Source organism: Microcaecilia unicolor, chromosome 6 (assembly GCF_901765095.1).
Source record: "Microcaecilia unicolor chromosome 6, aMicUni1.1, whole genome shotgun sequence".
Classification (NCBI taxonomy): Eukaryota; Metazoa; Chordata; class Amphibia; order Gymnophiona; family Siphonopidae; genus Microcaecilia; species Microcaecilia unicolor.
This window is the reverse complement of record NC_044036.1, coordinates 10,875,488-10,898,256: the sequence shown is the minus strand read 5'-3', so window position 1 is coordinate 10,898,256 and position 22,769 is coordinate 10,875,488. Positions and strand designations below refer to the sequence as shown.

The following is a 22,769-nucleotide window of genomic DNA, read 5'->3' as shown; positions in this document are numbered from 1 at the left end:
GCTGGGTATTTGTGACCTGGATTGGCCACTGTTGGAAACAGGATGCTGGGCTGGATGGACCTTTGGTCTTTCCCAGTATGGCAATACTTATGTACTTAGTTGTTCCATTTCTATCCTATCTCTGATTAATGCTGTCTTCTTTACTGTCGCTCGCATTTATGTATCCTATTGGTATTGAGATGTATTTATTATATTTGATGTTGGTGTGTTTAACCATTTGTAGTTGTCTATGTGGTCTGTCAGTTTCAGGATTGTGGTCTTGCTGATTATTGTTCAGACTTAGCTTGGTGTTGTTGGTTGTTGGTTTGGTCTTTGTTTTGTTGTGATGGGTGTGATTAGGCTCTTCCAATTGTTGTGAGCGTCGTCTGGCAGTGATGCGTATGGGGATTTTGTTCCATTCTTTTGGCGAAGCAGCTGGTATCCCCATAATTCATATTGTTATTATGTAATAGAAAATCCATATCCTTAGATTTGCCATTATGCTGGTTGGTTAGGTTGAAGGGGAGTCTCTTGTTTACAGTGTTCATATCTTCCAGTCAAGATTGATGTTGTCTGCTGTGTTTATTTTTTTAACTTAAAAAAAATTTCTTTTTGAGAAGTGTGTGTGTATCTGGGATTCGAGAGTGTGTATATTTGTGTGTGTATGTGAGATTAGGGGGGCCTCATTTCTCTACCTTTGTTTCTGATGAGGCTCCTCAGTTTCTCCTTCTTTGTGACTTCCCGATTGAGGCAGACATTGCTGGGTGAGTGTAACAACTCACAGCTGATTTGGGGGCATCTCGCACTGGACTCTGATCTTGATGATCGCGTCCGGATATTGATTACTTGCAGTTGTGCCAACTGTCTTCTTGCTCCTGCTGTCTGCCTGGGAGAGACTCCTCACCAGCCCCTACCGGTCAAGTGGGGGTCTGGGATTCTCTCTCGGGACCCGCTGTCTCTCTTCTGTGCGATCGCCTTCTGTGCTTATGCCTCATTCAGTCCAGGGGCATATGCCGGTCGAAGGGGTTCCAGGTTTGCCCTCGGGACCCGCTGTCTTGGGTCTACTTGGTTTCCGTCTCTGCTCCCGCCACTGTGATCCAACTATGGAACATGGTCCAGCATGTAAGCTCAGCCGCCGACCGCCATCTGTGTTGTTGGTCATGTGCGCCTACTCGCACCTGACTTGGGGTGTGTTGCACACTGAACCCGTGACCCCGAGTACCGACTGGAGCTTTACTGGATCCACATTCAGGAGAATTATGGAGACAGGCAACCAGAGAGCTAATGTCAGAGGTCACGTTTGTGTCCCGGTTGCTGTCTCATATGAGAATTAATTAATTATATTACGTAGTCTAATTGTATTCCTGATTGGTAAGTGTAATAAACAAATTACTGATTATTCTCATATTACAATAGTCTTCTGTGTCTTTCTGTCTCTCCACCTGCTGGTGTTAGAACCATATTCCCTGAAGTTACAGGTAACTAGTACTTTTAATACCTGGGAAAAGGCAGAAAGATAAACAAAGGCCTCCGTATCAATCTATAACGTGACTACAGAACAGAGTAGAACTAGAAAAGGTTCAGAGAAGGGCAAAGAAGAAGTGATAAAAGGGCTGGAAGAGCTGCCTCACTGTATGAAGACAGGTTACAGAAGTTAGAGCTCTTCAGCATGAGGAAAGAGGGGGCTGCGACAGAGTTCTACGAAATCATGAGTGGGTTGGAACAGCTGTTTATCCTTTGAAAAACTAGCAGAACTAAGGACCTCTCAACGAAACTAGCTGGTAAGAGCATGAAAATAAATTTAAGTCTTTATGTCAGTCAACACACAGTTAAACTGTGCAGTTTGTTTCCAGATCATATAGTCCAGGCTGGCAGCATAGCTGATCTTAGAAGAGGTTTGGCAGATATCAGGAGGAGAGTTCCACAAATAATTATTATTCAGAGATGGACTTCCATATCTCCTCTCCATGCAATGTGGAAAGGATTTTCCTATTGGGATCTGTTGCCACTTTCAACTGAAACTAACCGGATACTGGACACTAATCTGACCCAGCAGAACACTTCTTATGACCTGGTTGTCTGACTGGTGGGGAAACGGGGGCTGCAGTGGTGTCGTCATGTGGGACCTGGTTCTCCGGTTAATGAGGGGCTACAGTGGTGTCGTCATGTGGGACCTGGTTCTCCGGTAAATGAGGGGCTACAGTGGTGTCCTCATGTGGGACCTGGTTCTCCGGTTAATGAGGGGCTACAGTGGTGTCATCATATGGGACCTCGTTCTCTGGTGAATGAGGGGCTACAGTGGTGTCGTCATGTGGGACCTTGTTCTCCGGTGAATGAGGGGCTACAGTGGTGTCGTCATGTGGGACCTGGTTCTCCGGTTAATGAGGGGCTACAGTGGTGTCGTCATGTGGGACCTGGTTCTCCGGTGAATGAGGGGCTACAGTGGTGTCGTCATGTGGGACCTTGTTCTCCGGTGAATGAGGGGCTACAGTGGTGTCGTCATGTGGGACCTGGTTCTCCGGTGAATGAGGGGTTACAGTGGTGTCGTCATGTGGGACCTGGTTCTCCGGTGAATGAGGGGCTACAGTGGTGTCGTCATGTGGGACCTGGTTCTCCGGTTAATGAGGGGCTACAGTGGTGTCGTCATGTGGGACCTGGTTCTCCGGTGAATGAGGGGCTACAGTGGTGTCGTCATGTGGGACCTGGTTCTCCGGTGAATGAGGGGCTACAGTGGTGTCGTCATGTGGGACCTGGTTCTCCGGTGAATGAGGGGTTACAGTGGTGTCGTCATGTGGGACCTGGTTCTCCGGTGAATGAGGGGCTACAGTGGTGTCGTCATGTGGGACCTGGTTCTCCGGTTAATGAGGGGCTACAGTGGTGTCGTCATGTGGGACCTGGTTCTCCGGTGAATGAGGGGCTACAGTGGTGTCGTCATGTGGGACCTGGTTCTCCGGTGAATGAGGGGCTACAGTGGTGTCGTCATGTGGGACCTGGTTCTCTGGTTAATGAGGGGCTACAGTGGTGTCGTCATGTGGGACCTGGTTCTCTGGTGAATGAGGGTCTGTAGAGATATGCTGTACTGATGTCACTTGCTGACACCAGTGAGAATAACAGGACTCCCTGTAAGGTAGAGGCTGATTAACAGATGTTCTATTGATCTCTTTTGGAAGCTTTGAGGACTCATTTATTTAATGAAGTTACTCATACAGGACCCCTTGGGAATTGAGTTTGTGCAATTCTTTGCAAACCTCTTTATTTGTGTTATTGTATCCCCTTTCTTTTTGATTGTTGATACAAGTACATGTATAACATCAAGTTACTGTTAGTGTTACAGGGTATTGACACGAGCATTAATAAATCATTAAGGTCAGGGTTGCAGCAGAGTTTCTAAAAAGATTTATCATGATCCTGAAAAACACAACCATCAGACTGTACAGGTAGGCTACTATGCAAAGCTCACTTTGATAATGAGAAGCCCCCCGGATCTGGGCCCAGTAGGCCTGTGCAGGCATCTGTCCCCCACCCCCCACCCCCCCCTGTTAATGTTCCACTTTTCAAGGAGATTTATAAACTCCTCTAGACATTCCTCCAGTCAGAACATTGCATAAGACTGTATCCCTTTACACAATGCGGTGACCCGCCTGAAACCATCTTATATCTGTAAGAGGTCGCTGAGGTCACAGTTGATTTCAAGGATGGTAAAACATGTGAGAGATGAATGGCAGTCCAGACCCCCTTTTAAAGGTAGAAGAGTGAATTGATTTTTATGTGTTAGAACTGCTCAACGTTGCCTCGCACTTCCTCCATCCCAGGAAAGCTGTTGAAATCCCACTCGATTCTATTTTTAAGAAGGTGGTTTCCTTGTGCTCCTGTAACATTCAAGGTGATCGGTTCTGGTGAAGGAGCAGAGTTCTGCTGCTGTACGGAGGGTGCAACTGGTTTTGATTGCTGCCTCTCATCTGGGTCTGCAGGTTCTCAGTCTCTAGCATTGGACGTGACATTAAATGAACAGCTCAAGGCCCATCTCGTCTGCCTGAGTCCCTTCCTATTGTGAGTACTTCGGCTTTACCCCTCACCTCTCCACCGCTGAAGCTCCCTTGTGCTTTTCCCAGGAGTCGCTCAGTTCTGGTCCTGCCCTTATCTCTATCACCTCATCTGCTCGATTGCTAACAGTCTGGCACTTTTCAGAAGCAAACACAGATGTAAAACTAAAGCCCAAATCAAAAAGAAGGTCAGAATTTGGGGAAAGGTGCTAAGTTTTATAGTGCAGGCTCTGGCAGATCCTGAAGGGAATGGGCAGGGGGGGGGGGGGCAGAGGGGAATTTCACTGTCCATGGCTCACTGAGAAGACAGAGATTGCGGCATGGATGGGAGAGGAAGGATATAGACATTTTTGCAGAGATGCAAGGTAGTGAAGTGATACGGTCTCAATATCAGGTGTCCCCTCTCCTCCTAGGAATTGTCTGCTCCCTCCTCAGGGCTGCAATTCTGGAATGTTTCGCATTTGGCCACACGATTACCCTCCCAGTAGCCAACGTCTTGTCCATCATGGCAGCGGCACTTGGTGCATGAATCCAACCAGACATACTCGCCCCCAGGAATGATCTGGCTCTGAGAGGCATCTGCGTAACAGTTAGGACCTGGAGAGACAGAGCAAAAGTGTGGGGGTGGGGGTGGAGGGGAGCGAGTGAAGAGAGAAAGGAATGAAGAAAAGCAGGGGAGAATGAAAAGGAAGGAGAGGAGAAGGGAAAGGCAGGATGATGGTGAGTAAGGAGGAGAAGAAAGGAAGGAGAAGAGAGAGGAAGAGGCAGCAACCAGGTAGAAGAAAAGGTGAATGTAAGAGAAGTAGGAAAAGCATGGAGAGAGAGAGAGAGAGAGAGAGAGAGAGAGGAGAAAAAAATAAAACATTTACTTGAAGGAAAAAAACACTGAAACAAGATTAATTCCACTCAGTTCTTCCTGGGCTTTGGTTTTCAAATGTCAACAATACTGGACCAAGGAGGTTTGATAATAGGACAGGACACGGCATGATGTCACAAGGCTGAAACTGGTCTCCACCCACTCCACCTAAGGAGGTTTTAATTCTCCTCAATGCAGCTGCCACCATCTTGGTACACCCAAAAGAATGAAACTGATAGGGTGACAAGCTTTGCCTACTGGCTTCAGCCCACATAATGGGTCAGATAGACTCATGCCGTCTCCTGTTATCAAACCTCCTTGCACTGGACACACTAGTGGGCCGTGCCATTAGGTTTAGTCTAATTTCTGGCCTGGTGCTCGAGGACTCACCTTGGATGCACTTGGGGCAACACTCCCCCGTCATGTACATGGCGTTCACGCAAGGTGGGGGGGCGCAGTCTGCCACTAAGCAGCGGGCAATCCCATCCAGTTCACACGTGCACTGCTCACATTCGGAGGGCTGGGGAGAGAAGAGAGCTAGTGTGAGAGAAGGGGAGAGTGAGGAGAGGAGAATGATTCATGGGGGAGAGGGAAAGGAAAGAAGGAAAAGTTGAGAGACAGGAAGAGAGAGAGCCTGAAGACGAGGCAACAAACACAGAGATGAGAAGAAAACTTAAAAAGAGAATATAACCATATAATACAGTACTGCCCCTCCCCAGTGATATCACTGCAGTGTACACACCTCTGATAAACTAGCTCCTTCTCAGAGTTACCAGAGCTTCTCTGGTAAATCAGTCCCGCCCACATGTTATCACTGCAGTGTGTTCCTTTGGTAAACTAGTTCCACTTCAGTGTTATCGCTGGAGTGTGTGCTCCTGTGGTAAATTGCCCCCTCCCCCCAAGTTATCATTGCAGTGTGTGCTTTTTTGGTAAACTGGTCTCTCCCCTGGGTTATTGTTTTGTTTTTTTGTTTTGATACATTTTGTACCCCGCACTTTCCCACTCATGGCAGGCTCAATGCGGCGGGCAATAGAGGGTTAAGTGACTTGCCCAGAGTCATAAGGAGCTGCCTGTGCCTGGAATCGAACTCAGTTCCTCAGTTCCCCAGGACCAAAGTCCACCACCCTAACCACTAGGCCACACACTGTGGTGTGTGCTCCTTTGGTAAACTGGTCTCTCCCCTGGGTTATCACTGCAGTGTGTGCTTTTTTGGTAAACTGGTCTCTCCCCTGGGTTATCATTGCAGTGTGTGCTCCTTTGGTAAACTGGTCTCTCCCCGGGTTATCACTGCAGTGTGTGCTCCTTTGGTAAACTGGTCTCTCCCCGGGTTATCACTGCAGTGTGTGCTCCTTTGGTAAACTGGTCTCTCCCCTGGGTTATCATTGCAGTGTGTGCTCCTTTGGTAAACTGGTCTCTCCCCTGGGTTATCATTGCAGTGTGTGCTCCTTTGGTAAACTGGTCTCTCCCCGGGTTATCACTGCAGTGTGTGCTCCTTTTGTAAACTGGTCTCTCCCCTGGGTTATCACTGCAGTGTGTGCTCCTTTGGTAAACTGGTCTCTCCCCGGGTTATCACTGCAGTGTGTGCTCCTTTTGTAAACTGGTCTCTCCCCTGGGTTATCACTGCAGTGTGTGTGCTCCTTTGGTAAACTGGTCTCTCCCCTGGGTTATCACTGCAGTGTGTGCTCCTTTGGGTACACTGGTCTCTCCCCAGTGTTATTAATGCCATGTTCACTCCTCTGGTTAGTCTATGCTGCCCCTGCTGTGCTCCCCCTGCTGTGCTCCCTTTTTGCAGTGCTGCTGATACAGTGGTTTTTCACTGCCTTCTGGCCATTTTATGCACTGATCTGCCTGCCTGGAGTAACTCCACAGCATAACTGGAGGCTTCAGGTGACACTGGCACATTGTCCTTTCTGAAGGCACAAAGGGCTCTGTGGAATAAAAATATTTTTGGAGAGCAAACACTGCGAAATATTAGGGTGTCAGCAAAGAGATCAAAAGAAAACCAAGGGCAGCTCAAGCAAGGAACACTGCAAGCCAGAGCCAAACTAGAGCAGAGGAACCAGCAACATATCAGGTTGGTACCAACAGCTTGGCTATGGCTGGGTACTATCTATGAAGAGCACAGGCACCTGGGGTGGGGCTGGATCTTCAGGCATGAACCATGCTAATATTGTCATAGGGGGAAAGGGAAATGGGACTTGATACACCGCCTTTTCTGAGGTTTCTGCAACTACATTCAAACCGGTTTACATATATACAGGTACTTATTTTGTACCTGGGGCAATGGAGGGTTAAGTAACTTGCCTGGCGTTACAAGGAGCTGCAGTGGGAATCCTACTCAGTTCCCCAGGATCAGAGTCCACTGCACTAACCACTAGGCTACTCCTCCACTCATTCCACCAATAAGAGCCAACCTCATCAGTGATGTCACAATGGCTTGATTGCCTGATACTTGACTCACTTCTGATATTGTGATGTCATAAGGGAAAGGGGGAAAGGGAAATGGGACTTGACATACCGCCTTTCGGAGGTTTTTGCAACTACATTCAAAGCGGTTTACATATATTCAGGTACTTATTTTGTACCAGAGGCAATGGAGGGTTAAGTGACTTGCCCAGAGTCACAAGGAGCTGCAGTGGGAATTGAACTCAGTTCCCCAGGATCAAGGTCCACTGCACTAACCACTAGGCTACTTGTCCACTCATTCCACCAATAAGAGCCAACCTCATCAGTGATGTCACAATGGTTTGATTGCCCGATACTTGGCTCACTTCTGATATTGTGATGTCATAAGTGAAAGAGGGAAAGGGAACTGGGACTTGATATATTTCTGAGGTTTTTGCAACTACGTTCAAAGCGGTTTACATATATTCAGTTACTTATTTTGTACCAGGGGCAATGAAGGGTTAAGTGACTTGCCAAGAGTCACAAGGAGCTGCAGTGGGAATCGAACTCAGTTCCCCAGGATCAAAGTCCACTCCAGTAACCACTAGGCTACTCCTCTTTAGATTTCTAAGAAAACCCCCCAAAGTCATCCCATAATATAAACACACCCAGCACAAATATACCCAAAGCAAACTTATTACTAAAAAAAAAAGGAAGGAAAAGCCTCAAAGGAGCTCAAAATCAAAACAGATTTAAAGTGGATGTGAGGGTGATCTGGCTGCGACATCTGTCACCCCACTGATCGCTAGGGTTGATTCGACTGATCTGGCTGGCTCCCTCACTGCTCCATGTTCGTCCCTCCCGAAGCTGCGCGCCCGGTGGAAGAGGATGGACCTCCCGGATAGAAGTACCGTTCTTCGGGTCAAGGGTATACCAGTAGCTGCGCTCCCTTGCTAGGACCTCCAAAAGCTCAAGGTCCAAAAAAGATTTAAAGAGCTGTTCTGATCAAACCGATCTTTGCTTCATCAGCAGCAAAAACCTTCCAAGAATATATGTAGCTTCTTTTAAGAATTTAAATAAGAAATCTAGATGCCACACTCATTATAGTCTTCCAGTATTCATAGAATTGTGATGAAGCCTTTTGTGCTTTCTCACAATTCTATGAATACTGGAAGACTATAATTTATTTATTTGCTGCTTTTGTATCCCACATTTTCCCACCTACTTGCAGTAATAATGAGTATAATGAGCGCACTTCAAGCGCATTATTATAATAATACTAGTAAAAGAGGCCCGTTTCCAACAGAAAGGAAACAGGCGCTAGCAAGGTTCCAGGGCCCCCTCCCCACTCCCGACCCCCTCCTCCTCCCCCCTCTCTCTCATCTCAGGACCCCCCCTCGTCTCAGGACCCCCCTCTCCGATTTCCGCTGTCCAGAGCCTCCCTCCCTCTGTAGCTGTGGCCTCCGAGTGCAAGGAGGATGTGTGCGAGTGCCCCAGCCCTTCGTACGTGGCAGCGGCTGTTTAAAAAGTTTTACCTCCTGCTCGGCCGGCAACACTCAAGTCCAACAAGTACAGACGCCGCTTCAGACAGGCTGTGGTTAGCTGTTCCTCTGGTCCCGCCCTCATTTCCTGTTTGCGGAAGGGCAGGACCACAGGAACAGCGAACCACAGTCTGTCTGAAGCGGCGTCTGTACTTGGTGGACTTGAGTGTTGATGGCCGAGCAGGAGGTAAAACCTTTTAAACAGCCGCTGCCACGTACGAAGGGCTGGGGCACCCGCACACGTCCTCCTTGCACTCGGAGGCCACAGAGACAGAGGGAGGGGGTGATGTATGGGGGGGGCGGACTGCTGAATTGGGAGGGGATGGAGATGGTGGTGCGAACTCGTAGCGCCCGTGCTTGAGTCGTGTTGCGGTTTCCCAGGCAACACGGTGACGTCACCAGAAGGATTCAGACATTACGAACCGGGCTTCAACTTCCTGGCAGTCAGCTTCAGAACATTGGAGGTGCAAATTATTATAGAAGATTATTAGCAAACATCACTATGGGCTTCTTTTACAAAGCCACGCTAGCGATTCCCGTGCAGCAAATGACAGGAAGCCCATAGGAACTGAATGTGCGGAGTTTAAAAAAGGTTTGGACGGCTTCCTAAATGAAAAGTCCATAGACCGTTATTAAATGGACTTGGGGAAAACCCACTATTTCTGGGATAAGCAGTATAAAATGTTTTGTACATTTTTGGGATCTTGCCGGGTATTTGTGACCTGGATTGGCCACTGTTGGAAACAGGATGCTGGGCTCGATGAACCTTTGGTCTTTCCCAGTGTGGTGATAGTATCTGAGGATTTGAAGGTGACGAAACAGTGTGACAAGGCAGTGGCTGTATCTAGAAGGTTGTTGGGCTGTATAGAGAGAGGTGTGACCAGCAGAAGAAAGGGGGTGTTGATGCCCCTGTATAAGTCGTTGGTGAGGCCCCATCTAGAGTATTGTGTTCAGTTTTGGAGGCCGTATCTTGCTAAGGATGTAAAAAGAATCGAAGCGGAGCAAAGAAAAGCTACGAAAATTGTATGGGATTTGCGTTACAAGACGTATGAGGAGAGACTTGCTGACCTGAACATGTATATCCTGGAGGAAAGGAGAAACAGGGGTGATATGATACAGACGTTCAAATATTTGAACAGTATTAATCCACACACGAACCTTTTCCGGAGATACGAAGGTGGTAGAACGAGAGGACATGAAATGAGATTGAAGGGGGGCAGACTCAAGAAAAATGTCAGGAAGTATTTTTTCACAGAGAGAGTGGTGGATGCTTGGAATGCCCTCCCGCGGGAGGTGGTAGAGATGAAAATGGTAACGGAATTCAAACATGTGTGGGATAAACATAAAGGAATCCTGTTCAGAAGAAATGGATCCTCAGGAGCTTAGCCGAGATTGGATAACAGAGCTGGTAGTGGGAGGCGGGGCTGGTGGTTGGGAGGCGGGGATAGTGCTGGGCAGACTTATACGGTCTGTGCCCTGAAAAAGACAGGTACAAATCAAGGTAAGGTATACACAAAAAAGTGGCACATTTCTTGGGCATTTCTGCCGTCATCTACTATGTTACTATGTCCTGTCATTTGCCGCACCAACAATCGGAAGTGTGGCTTTGCAAATGAGGCCCATAGTGCCTAGGAGATGTAAACTTGACAATGAAATCTAAACTCTATTTCAGGTTTACATAGAATGTGATTATTTTTTATTTACCGAAGTGGAGGAAGAACTTCCTGCCAGATATTCATCTGAGATTCTGAATCACAAATTTTGATGCAAGTCTAGTGGGGCAGTAAATACACTTGATGATGTAGTGCAAGGGAGTGAGCACCAGAGGGCGCCATTACTACACAAATGCAACTTCTGCAATGCTTGAATCCTGCACAGTTCTGCTGTCTGCTTCTGATACTACTTGCACGCCTGACACTAGGGGGAACTTAACTTTCTCTCAGTGAGACTTTAAAATGCAAACGTATATCAGGTCAATAGTCAGCATCTTGAAGTCAGTAGAAAAAGCAACCTCTCTATACGCTGGTCTCCCATTGTTATCGCTCAAACATTTACAATTTGACTGCAGTCCCTTCTAATTTTCACCCTATCTCTAACCTTCCTTTTTTTTTTCTAAATTCCTTGAGAAACTTGCTCTTTACCAATTAGATACCTTCCTAGAAAGTAATCTTGCTCTTCACCCTTACCAGGCGGCTTCTCGTCGTGGCCACAGCATCAAATCCCTTCACCTCACTCTTCACAACAATACTGGATGTTCACTTGACCAATGTCAGCCTATTATTCTGGTTTCTTTAGACTTCTCATCGGCTTTTGTTCTCGTCGACCACTCTCTCTTGCTCCGCAGACTTCGCTTGCTGGGGATTTCCGATCTTGTATTATCTTGGTTCTCCAACTATTCATCAAACCTTACTTTTCAGCTCACTCACCATGGCGTTCACTCTTCCACTTTCCCTGTCCTTGCTGGTGTTCCCCAAGGTTCTAGTCTCTCCCCCGCACTTTTAAATGTATTCCTTGTCCCTCTGCTCACAATTATTCAAGAAAGGTATTAATTCGCAAACAAACCTTTTCCGGAGACAGAAGGCGGTAGAACTAGAGGATATGAATTGAGGTTGAAGGGGAGCAGACTCAGGAGTAATGTCAGGAAGTATTTTTTCACAGAAAGGGTGGTAGATACATGGAATTCCCTCCTGCGGGAGATGGTAGAGATGAAAACGGTAATGGAATTCAAACATGCGTGGGATAAACATAAAGGAATCCTGTTTACAAGGAATGGATCTACAGAATCTTAGCAGAGATTGGGTGGCAACGCTGGTAATTGGGAAGCAAAACCGGTGCTGGGCAGACTTCTGAGGTCTGTGCCCTGATCATGACTGAATAGATAGGGATGGGCTGGAGTGTAACTTTTAAGGGGCTTCAAAGTTAGCTTCAGAACTTTTAGTACAAGAGCAGTGCTGGGCAGACTTCTACGGTTTGTGCCTTGAGAAAGGCAAGGACAAATCAAACTCGGGTATAAAGTATCACATACCATGTAAAATGAGTTTATCTTGTTGGGTAGACTGGATGGATCGATCGTACAGGTCTTTATCTGCCATCATTTACTATGTTACTATGTAACAAGGCTGCACACCTTGTTGTTACGCAGATTGCATCCAGATCTTTTATCACGTTCCACATAACCCTTCTTCTGTTTCGCTTCTTGATACTTGTTTCACCAGTGTCTCTCAATAGCTGCAGGACCATTTGCTATTCCTGGAGGGGACCTGCAGACCTGCCAGGCCTCCCACCTATGAACAGAATTTTCTGGCAGAAACCACCGTATCCAGAACCAAGGAAGTTTAATTGGGAACACGGGAGAGTGCTTGGCCCATTATGTGGCCTGAAGCCAATAGGTGGAGCTTGCTGCCATACAAAGTAACATATTTTGAGTGTATCAAGATGGTGGCTGCGTAGGGAAGCAATTCAACCTCCTTGGGTGTAGTCAGCTTCAACCTTTTCATGTGACACTGTCTCCTGTCAATCTAACCTCCTTGTCCAGATCTTGCCCCTGTAGTTCCCCCAAGTCACTTCTGGAGACGAGAAAGACCATGAATGTAGATTGGTGTAAGGTGTATCGGGGAAGGGAAATTTGAGCACCAGGAGTGAAGCAGGACAGTGATAGGGCTGAGTGGGGTGTGAAAGAGCAGGCTTCTGGTTTTCAGCTCAGCTCCCCTGGGTTTGTGTGTGCAGCTTGATGATTTTAAACAATTTAGGAATTACTTTGGTAACTACTACTAATCATTTCTAGACATACGCAGTGCCCTATATGTAGGTATTTTTCTCTGTCCCTAGAGGGCTCACAATGTAGGTTGGTTTTTTGTTTTTGTTCCTGGGGCAATGGAGGGTTAAGTGACTTGCCCAAGGAGCTGCAGTGGGAATCAAACCCAGGTTACCAGGATCAAAGCCTGCTGCACTAACCATTAGGCCACTCCTCCGCACTGTCATGCCAGTTTCTCAAATCTCAGTCCTTCACCTAGGCATGTGCTCAGTTTGCCTGTGTATTAACCCTGCCCTGCTTGCCTCCTCTCCCCAGCTTTGTCCAGCTATAGACTACCAGTATGCCCTCACACCCTCCTCCCCTGTCCCCCTGTAAGATGCTGGGCTACATGGCCTGAATCTGACTTGAGGACCTTCCTCCCTCAGGCATCCATTCAACCTTGGTGTACATGATCACAGCCACCACAACGCCCCCAAGTGGAAGCCCAGAAATCTACCCAATATCATCAAGGTGGAAAGACACTGGGGAGTCCCACCGAGTAAGACAGTCGTGATCCAACTCCAAGCAGAAATGTATCAAACTGCTTGGGTCCATCCTTTGTATCATTTTCAGCTCTTCCTAGGTCTACATCTGTCACCTGTCCACTCTGCCTGTATATCTCCCGACCCAATGGGGACAGACATGCCTTAGAAGAAAGGTGGGCAAGGGGAGATAGCAGAAGCGGAGCCAGGTTGACGTCGCAGGGGGAGCGAAAGCGGCGTGAGAGTGGCCTTCCGCCGGTGCACAAGTTCAATGCAATACATTGAGAAAAAATAGGCGCCGGCGCCAGCAGAACTCCATATGGGGGAGCAGCCGCTCCCCTGGCGCTCCCCTACCTACGCCACTGGGAGACAGAGACATTTAAATACCTCCTTGGCAAAAATGCACAGCAGGAAGTCTCTTTCAATTGAAAGGAAGCTCTGGAACGAGGGGACATAGGATGAAGATGAAAGGAGACAGACTCAGAAATAACCTAAGGAAATACTTATTCACGGAAAGGGTGATGAATTCATGGAATGGCCTCGGTGATGGAGATTAGATCTGAATTCAAGAAAGGACAAGTACAAAGAATCTGTAAGGGGCCAATGATCAGAAGCAAACAAGGGCGCCAGAGACTATTAGCGCTGTACTAGCGCCCGCTTTTGCTCTCGCCCCACGATCAGAGCCAGCGAGAGTGTGAAACAAAGAGCTCGCCGGCTCTGATTGCAAGTAGCATGGCAAATGCATGCAAAACAGGGCATTAACTATTCCTCCCCAATGCACAGTGGGCAGCGTGCCAAACAAGGGCGCGGTTGCTGCGGCAAACCCTAAACCAGCTTGGAGCTCTTAGGGTTTGTAGAACATTGCTTGCAGGCCCCCCCATCCCACCCTGGACAGAAGTCCTCAAACGGCCCCCCCGGACAGAGGGCTAGAGGACTCCAGCCCTCCTCCCTGTGGTCTAGCACTCCCTCCTCTTTCCAGCGCTGCCTCCAAAATGGTGGTGCCCTGCCCAGTGCATCCTGGGATGCGCTAGGCGGGGCTTTCATATAAGAGAGAAACTCCCTTATATGGTAGGGAAGCCCTACCCAGCGCATCCCAGGAACTCTTATATGTTAGGGATGCAAAGGGCAGGGCGTCACCATTTGGAGGTGGCACTGGAAGGAGAGTTTCTCCCCCCTCCATCTTCAAGGCATGGGGGGGTTTGTCCAGGGGGCCTGGAGGTTATATTCGTATGTTTGACAGGTCTGGGCTTTTTTCTTTTTTTGACAGCCTGGACCTACCACAAAAATCTTCTGCAGGAGGATTGCGCCTCGGGTGAATGAATGCCCAGGCACAATCCTCGCATAAAAGTACCCCCACGATCAATTTGCAAGATACTAGCTTCGATCATAGTGGCGTTATTTCCCCACGCTGTTCCGGCGCTACTTTTACAGCGCTGTTTGGAACAGCGTGGGGTTAATCATTGGAGCCTAAAAGAGGGTAAGAGGTAGTACAGGGTACGGATGGGCAGATTGGATAGGCCATATGCTCTTTATCTGCCTTCATTTTTCACTGTTTCAATGAAGCCTTCTTTATTTGCCTAAAGAGCCTCCCCTCCCCTTCTAATCTGCTCCTTGAGAAAGGATCTCAGAGGTCTGCAGCTGGAAACATTTAAGTGCAGTTCCCAGGAAGAACAGGAAATCCCATTAAGTCAGACCTGGCCAAAAGCACAGTGCTGCCTGCCCCCTCCTGCGGGCCCCTGAACTAGATCAAAGTTTAGCTTTACCCAGGTGAACAAGGAGTCATGTCCTCAAGCCCCCCCCCCCCCTCCCTTTCTTTTGACCATGAGGCAAAAGGAGCATTACCTAAAAGTGAAATGTATTTAGGACTGAGGGATGTACAACGTACAGAAGGAACATTAAGGGCTGAAAGATTGTGAGAACAAGGAGAGGCACAGGGGTTAAACGAAAACCAGGGGCAGAGAGGGCACTGGTTGGAGGAATGGGGGAGGGGGGCAACCTTCATGACTGCTAGTTGTTTCTTTACAGCCTTTATCTCCCCCCCTCCCCCAACACCAGCTCTGCTACAGATCCATGTACGATTAGTACTGGTCTGGTCAGTGTGTTCCCCTATGGGGTTCTGTATCAGCCCCACTCAGGCAGTCCCAAGAGCAAGAGAAAGTTCTGGAAGAGAAGGAGGTGTCGACCAAATTTCGCTTTTAGAGACACAAGAAGACCCCTAATCTGACCTGTGTACCCTCCTATGTCGCCCCTGATTATTCCCAAACCTTCAGCACCTTGGAGAAGTGTCAAAGGAGCAAATCCCAGGAGAAGCCGGGATTCAGGGTGGAAGCTCAGGGCACAACAGGGACATCCAGTGGCTTTGGGGAGTGAGTGAGTGGGAGGTGCAGATGCATGCTCACGCTCATGCTCATGCTCAGCCGGTACCTGGAAATGTTGGCCCAGCTCGTAGACCTCTCCTCGGTGCTCGCAGCCGATCTTCTCGCAGCGGGGACAGCAGTCCCCGGGGTAGTGGCTAACGTGCATGCAGGCGGGGGGCAGAGCTGGGCACTCGGTCCGGGCACAAGCCGCCCCCTCCGCCGTGCACTCGCACTGGCTGCAGGGATCCGAGTCCAGGAGGTACCACTCGCCCACGTAGTACACGCTGCCATTGGCTTCACAGCTGCTCGCCTGACTAGCCAGAGCCCAGCCCCCGGGCCCCCCCAGCAGCAGCAGGCACAGCGACAGGGCGACGAGCCTGCTCTCCCTCATACTGGGCCAGGTGGTGCGATGGCTGAAGCAGAAAGAGGCGATCTGACTGAGCACGTCCACTCCTTATCCGGAGATCAGCTTTTCATTCTTCTGCACGTTTAAACCAGCTGCTCTGCAAATCGCTGGGAGTCGGGACAGACTGCTCCTCCCTAAATAATGTCATAGGTTGGAGGGGGTGGGGAGGGGGCACCGGACCCTCCCAATCTGCAATCCCAGCAGTAGTAGCACGGCAGCGTCCCTTCTCCCCCTCCCTCTGAGGCAGTGCCAGGAGTGCTTCCCTCTCCCCCATTCAGGGACCAGTGCGTGCAGGTGTCCCAGACGGGATCCCAGTCCTTCCCTACTCCAGTTGTGCGGGACTGGGCAAAAAACGGATGTGTTATTTATTTATTGCATTTGTATCCCACCTATTTGCAGGCTCAATGTGGTTTACAGTGTATCGTTATGGCATTCGCCTTAACAGGTTAGGTACAAGTTTGTATTACATACAGAGCATGATAAGATTAAGCATCGTAAGATTAAGTGAACATATATAAGAGGTAAGCATTTCCACGTATAGGTAGAGTGGACAATTGGTACATTTACAGTTCTTAATTATTGTGCTAGGCCTTGTTGAAGAGGAAGGTCTTTACAGATTTAGCCGGTTAATTCGTGGATAGGTTTTAGGTTAGGCGGGTAGTGCATTCCATTGCTGTGTGCTCAAGTAGGAAAAGCTTGACGCGTGCATTAGTCTGTATTTTAGGCCTTTACAGCTGGGGAAGTGAAGGTTCAGCAGGCTCCAGATTACCCTATTTAAAGATTTTGGGTTTTTTTTTTCTTCTGCTATTTGTGCATATTATGTTGAGCCTGCCCGTGGGTGGGAATAATGTGGGATATAAATGCCATAAATAAATTTAAAAAAATGTATCTTATTGATGAAAAACAAATTCGCTTTAACCAAAACGTTTGCATGTACAACATACTTCTTCATCCTAGTTTTTAGTTTATGCATATTATAATAAGCTCAGCCTGTCTTGGCTTTAAAATTGGATCCAGCGCAAAAATACACGTGCAGAGACGGGTCGGAGCCAGTGGGGGGGCGGGACCGCGCAGTTTACGTCAGCGCGGGGGCTCGCGCATCCATAAAGCGGCAGGTGCATCACCGTGGCCCGCCTTCAAGTAATACTTAGCGGTTCTCGAGCAGAGCCGCTTTAAGAGGAGGGCCCAAGAGGCTGGGGGCGGGGCGCCGTTGCCGCGGAGACAGCAATGTTTACCCGTAACGCGGAAGTGCGGCCTCGTCCCCACCATCGGACCAGAGAGATAACGGGGGCCTGGCCGGCCCCGCCCCCCCCTCTCCGCTCACACCGCACCGGGACGAGGAGCCCCGGTCCTTGCGTCGGTCTGGACTTAGGCGCATAGGCTGTGCGTGATTTAAAGGGAACATATGAGGGTATGGAACTGTAGGAAATGCGCCTGTGCCTTATTTTACAGGATAGGCGTCTAAATAAATGCGCATCCCGCCTATGCTGTGCCCAGGGCACTTTTCTACGTTTTATAAGCTGAGTGTGTAAAATTCTTGTATATACTTGTAAAGATTATATAACTTTTATGTTTCCAAGTTTATTTAGGGGGTCTTTTATTAAAGCTTAGCTCATTTTCAGTGGCGTTCCTAGGGTGGCTGACACCTGGGGCAGATCGCCAATGCGCCCCCCCGGGTGCATTTTTACCTGCTGGGGGGGGGGGGTGCCGCGTGCGCAGTCGGCTTCGCTCGTTCCATGCTCCCTCTGCCCCGGATCAGGAGGTAACCTGTTCCGGGGCAGAGGGAGCACGGAACGAGCGGAGCCGACAGGCACGTGGCACCCCCCCCCCCAGCGGCGTGCACCCGGGGTGGACCGCCCCCCTCTAGGAACGCCACTGCCCATTTTATTCCTATATGCCCTGCTGCAGATAACGAGCTAAGCTTTAGTAAAAGACCCCCTTAGTATTTGATGTTCTGCTTTTTTTTTGGGGGGGGGCTTCTGAGCGGCTTATAATATATCATAAAATGCAAAATAACAAAACCCTGTAAACGATAAAAGAAAAAGAAACAAGGAAATTAATATTGTTTAAAACAGAACTGCAAACTGCTTCTCCTGCACTTTCCTTGTGGCAATTTGGGCTTTGTACTGCTTTGAAGGAAGTGTAAAGTGCAGGGTTGGTTGAATGCACACTGTATAAAGAATGCACCTGTTTTTATCCACATGAGGGAACAGAAAGGCGGTTTTCAAGCAAGAGTTTGAGACGGATGAACTGTTTCCCTGTGTAAAATTACCCTAAATGGTAAAGGGACAGAGTTGTGAAAATATCCAGTTCCTGGGTTCTGGTGCTGGTTAGTATGTGTCTGATTAAATCACATTTATCACTTGTTGGCGGGTCACAAGGAGGTCACTATTCAACCACACAGGGTGCATATCTCTGTGGAATGGAAGAGTGGTCTAGTGGTTAGTGCAGCGGATTGGGGAACTGGGTTCTATTCCCACTGCTGTTTGACGGTTGGCAGTGGGTTGATATCCAGGTTCAGGTCCCTCTGCAGCTCCTTGTGACCCTGGGCAAGTCACTGATTACTTTTTGTGTTGGGTGGCCTATAGGTCCACCAGACCTCCAGCCCCCGTGTCGCTGTCTGTAGGGGGGGGGGCATGGAGGGGCACTAGGCAACCAGGGCCTTAGCAATTGGTGGTTCCAGGAGTCCACTGTACCCCTAGGACTGACAGCAGCAGCCCGGGCTACCTTGCATGGATGGGGGAGAAGGGAGGAAGAGCTGCTTATCCCAGAAATAAGCAGTGGATTTTTCCAAGTCCATTTTAATAATGGCTTATGGACTTTTCTTTTAGGAAGCTATCCAAACCTTTTTTAAACCCCACTAAGCTAACTGCTTTTACTACATTCTCTGGGAACAAATTCCAGAGTTTAATTACATGTTGAGTGAAGAAATATTTTCTCAGATTCGTTTTAAATGTACTACTTTGTAGCTTCATGCGTGCCCCCTAGACCTAATATTTTTGGAAAGAGTAAACGAGTGATTCACATCTACCCATCCCACTCCACTCATTATTTTATAGACCTTTATCATATCTCCCCTCAGCCGTCTTTTGTCCAAGCTGAAGATCCCTAGACGCTTTGGCCTTTCCTCATAGGGAAGTCGTGCTTGCAGGACGTCAGACTAACAGAAACAGAAGCCTGCCCTTGCAGATCAGCAACGCGGCTGCGCCGGAGAAGAAGACTTTGGCTGGTGGGGGTCCCCAACCTCCGCCAGCAAAGGTACCTGACGGTTGGGGGGGGGGGGCCAGGGCCAAATCTACGGGGGCCCATACCCCCGTGGCCCCACGTAGCTACGCCCCTGCTCCGTGCAGGAGCACCAACCGCTCCAGGAGAATTCAGCATGGAGCCTGCAGTGAGCTGGCCTTTGCATGGGCTTACATAGTAACATAGTAAATGACGGAAGATACAGACCTGTATGGTCCATGCAGTCTGCCCAACAAGATAAGTGGTGACAGGCCCCAAGCTCAATTTTCTTGCTGGAGTGGCAACTGTGAGGCTAGCAGCATTCAGCAGGCAACAAGAGCAGGTGAAAGAGGGCACTGAGGATCGATCGGGAGGGTCTGGATAGGGGCAATCAAGTGTTCACCCCTGCCCCTGTGATAACTTCTGCGGAGGAATAGTTCTCTCTGCATTTTGTTATTATTATTGGTATTGGGAGTGATGTGGAGGGGCTTTTTCGATATGACATCTAAGTCCGACTAAAACGTCCAAAATCTAAATAGGAAAGAAGGTCATTTTGGAAAAAGAAAAACGTCTTATCTTTTTTTTTTTTTCCCCCAAAAATACTGTTTAGTGATTTGGACGGGTTTTGTTTGGTTCATTTTTGAAAAAAAAACAAAACGTCCAAGTGATAAAAACGCACAAAATCAAGCCATTGGGCTGTAGGAAGAGCCAGCATTTTTAGTAGACTGGTCCCCCTGACATCCCAGGAAAGCAATAGGGCACCCTAGGGGGCACTGCAGTGGACTTCATAGAATGCACCCAGGTACACATCTCACCATTGCCCCCTTACCTTGTGTGCTGAGACCCCCCAAAACCTACTATCCCCAACTGTACTCCACTACCATAGCCCTTACGGGTGAAGGGGGCACCTATATGTGGGTACAGTGGTGAGTTTTGGAGAGCTCACAGTTTCCTTCACAAGTGTAACAGGTAGGGAGAGGTAGGAAGCTGGGTCCACCTGTCTGCAGTGCACTGCACCCACTACTAGACTACTCCAGGGACCTGCATGCTATTCTGATGGACCTGAGTATAACATCTCAGGTTGACATAGAGGCTGGCAAGTAATGTTTTTCATCACATTTTTGGGGGGTGGGAGGGGGTTAGTGACCACTGGGGGAATAAGGGGAGGTCGCCCCTGATTCTCTGCAGTGGTCATCTGGTTATTTAGGGCACCTTTTTGTGCCTTATTATAAAACCAGGTCTAGCTCAAAATGTAGTCCTGGACGTTTTTTTGTTTTGTTCCATTATGGCTGAAAAATGTCTAAGTCTTAGGAATGCCCAAATCCCGCCCCTGAAATGCCCCCTTGAGATTTGAAAATACTGATTTGGATGTTTTTGTGAGAAAAACGTCCAAATGCTGTTTTATGCCACTTTTTAGACGTTTTTCTCTTTTGAAAATGAGCCCGTATATTAACATAGTAAATGATGGCAGATAAAGACCTGTACGGTCCATCCAGTCTGCCCAACAAGATAAACTCATTTTACATGGTATGTGATACTTTATACCTGAGTTTGATTTGTCCTTGCCATTCTCAGGGCACAAACCGTAGAAGTCTGCCCAGCACTCTTCTTGTACTAAAAGTTCTGAAGATTCCGGAATCCCAATTAGTAGCAACATTCCACGTAGAACCCCAAAGAGTAACATAGTAAATGACAGCAGATAAAGACCAGTACGGTCCATCCAGTCTGCCCAGCAAGATAAACTCCTATGTGCTACTTTATATGTATACCTGACCTTGATTTGTCCTTGCCATTTTCAGGGCACAGACCGTAGAAGTCTGCCCAGCTCTGGCTTTGCTTCCCAATTACCGGTGTTGGGTGGGAAGGGGATTTCCCTTTGCCTATGGGTGCCCGCATGTTAAATTCCATTCTGGCTGCTATAGCTGCTGTTTCCCCAGGATTATACAGAGTTCTTCCTGTCCATTCTTTCAGACTCCCTGTCAATTTTGGGGAGGAAATGCATTTTGGTTTCCAATTCTGCATTGTTGCAATGCATGTAGAGTCTGGCTTCTTCCAGTCTCCAATGCAGTGCCTACCTGCACATTTCTGTTTCTAATTTGTGTTTGCTGAAGGATTGTCTGTGTTCTCCGCTTATGACCAAGATGAGAGATTCTCGTAGCGTGTAGATTTCATGCACGTTTTGAGAAGTTCAACATGTTCTGTTCCCAATTTGCAGCTCCCCATGGGTTTACAGAATACACCTAGGCGGGGAAATATTTTCAGTGCAGATTTTTCAGACGCCATATATACAATCTAGTCCAAAGTTGTCTCGTGCGCAACACAGAAGGAGGCATGGCCATGGGAGGGGAATGGGTAGGTCAGGGGCATTCCAAATATTTATTTATTTAGATTTTGCTCCCACCTTTTTCAGTAGTAGCTCAATGTGAGTTACATTCAGGTACTCTGGATATTTCTCTGTCCCAGGAGGGCTCACAATCTAAGTTTGTACCTGAGGCAATGGAGGGTTAAGTGACTTGCCCAAGATCACGAGGAGCAGCAGTGGGATTTGAACCGGCCACCTCTGGATTGCAAGACCGGTGCTCTAACCACTAGGCCACTCCTCCACTTAGACTCGGTGTTCTAGAATACCAGAGTTATGTGCCCAACTTGTGTGCCAGGACTTATCAAGTTTTGGCTGGTGTAAGTCTGGCCTGGGAATCCGCTCTAAGCACCCTTTGTAGAATACCGCTTAGTGTGAATCTTTCTTGGTACCTAAATTTGAGTTCCATCTACCAGATCGGGCCCTGTGTGTATAATTCCCTAGGGGCAATCAGCCTGGTTGAAAGGATCCCTGCTTCTAAGTCTCACTTAGTTTGCTGTGCAGTGCCCCAATGTGGGCCACAGAGGACATTTTCCCTAGGGGCCATTTTTAAAAGCCAACCAGGTTTTGCTAAAGCACCTTCCTATCAATTGATTATGACATGGCACTGGGAAATGTCTCTTATTTTGAGCGTCACTTGTGCACCCACATTTGTTCTGTATGTGCATGGCCTGCCACCGTTACATGATAAGAAACCATGAGCAGCACATACTAACCTATACCTTACCCCTCCAAATATCCATAGTATGAACCGCCAAGCGCTAGCAGATGGCAGAACTGTAGAAAAGGAGATTTGGAAGCTGGGCACCCCAGTAACACAGAGAGAAGCCATTTTAAGATTAAGTGTGTGAATGGCTGGTGACACATCTGGAAATGGATCGTTTTCCATCTCTGGGGTCAGTGCCCTACGGCCCTGTTGAAGTTTTCTTGCCCACTATATATGGAAATTAAGTCTCTCAGCTGCTCTACTATTCCATTGGTGCTGACCCCTGACCCTCATGTGGAGGTTGCCGGTGGTTTGAGGTGTAGTAAACAGTCACTAATATACCTACTGTGAAAATGTACTGACCAGGGGCGTAGCTGCTATGGGGCCACGGGGGCCTGGGCCCCCGTAGATTTGGCCCTGGACCCCCCTGCCGGCGACCCTCTCAACCCCCCTCCTGCTGCAAACCCGCCGCCTGCTACCTTTGCTGGCGGGGGACCCCAACCCCCGCCAGTCGAAGTCTTCTTCCTTCGTTTGGTTTCTCAATCTGACGGGCTTCGTTCTGTTTCTGTGAGTCTGACATCCTGCATGTCGAGAGGGTCGGTGGCGGGGGGGAGGGCTAAAATGTGCCCCCTCTCCACGG

The 22,769-nt window shown here is 48.4% G+C and overlaps 2 protein-coding genes across 3 annotated transcripts in view; one reads left to right on the top strand and one right to left on the bottom strand.

Moving 5' to 3' along the window:
* LOC115471625 (von Willebrand factor C domain-containing protein 2-like) overlaps positions 1-22,769 on the bottom strand; it is a 45,685-nt gene that overhangs the window by 16,614 nt on the left and 6,302 nt on the right. The window contains exons 1-3 of one of the 2 annotated variants that reach the window (XR_003942381.1): positions 15,504-16,018; positions 5,269-5,398; positions 4,178-4,619 (exon numbers count right to left, since the gene is read on the bottom strand). Coding sequence is in view for 1 of the 2 variants with exons in the window: in XM_030205356.1 (XP_030061216.1) it covers positions 4,432-4,619; positions 5,269-5,398; positions 15,504-15,827 (642 nt within the window). In the remaining variant the exon portion in view is untranslated. Of the gene's footprint in view, positions 1-3,517; positions 4,620-5,268; positions 5,399-15,503; positions 16,019-22,769 lie in introns of those variants that run through there. The other variant, XM_030205356.1, reaches the window with a different exon arrangement.
* Positions 17,117-22,769, top strand: part of CCDC24 (coiled-coil domain containing 24) — a 115,364-nt gene continuing 109,711 nt past the window's right edge. Inside the window, exon 1 of the mRNA XM_030205355.1 lies at positions 17,117-17,253. The gene's annotated coding sequence lies outside the window, so the exon portion shown is untranslated. The remainder of the gene's footprint in view (positions 17,254-22,769) is intronic.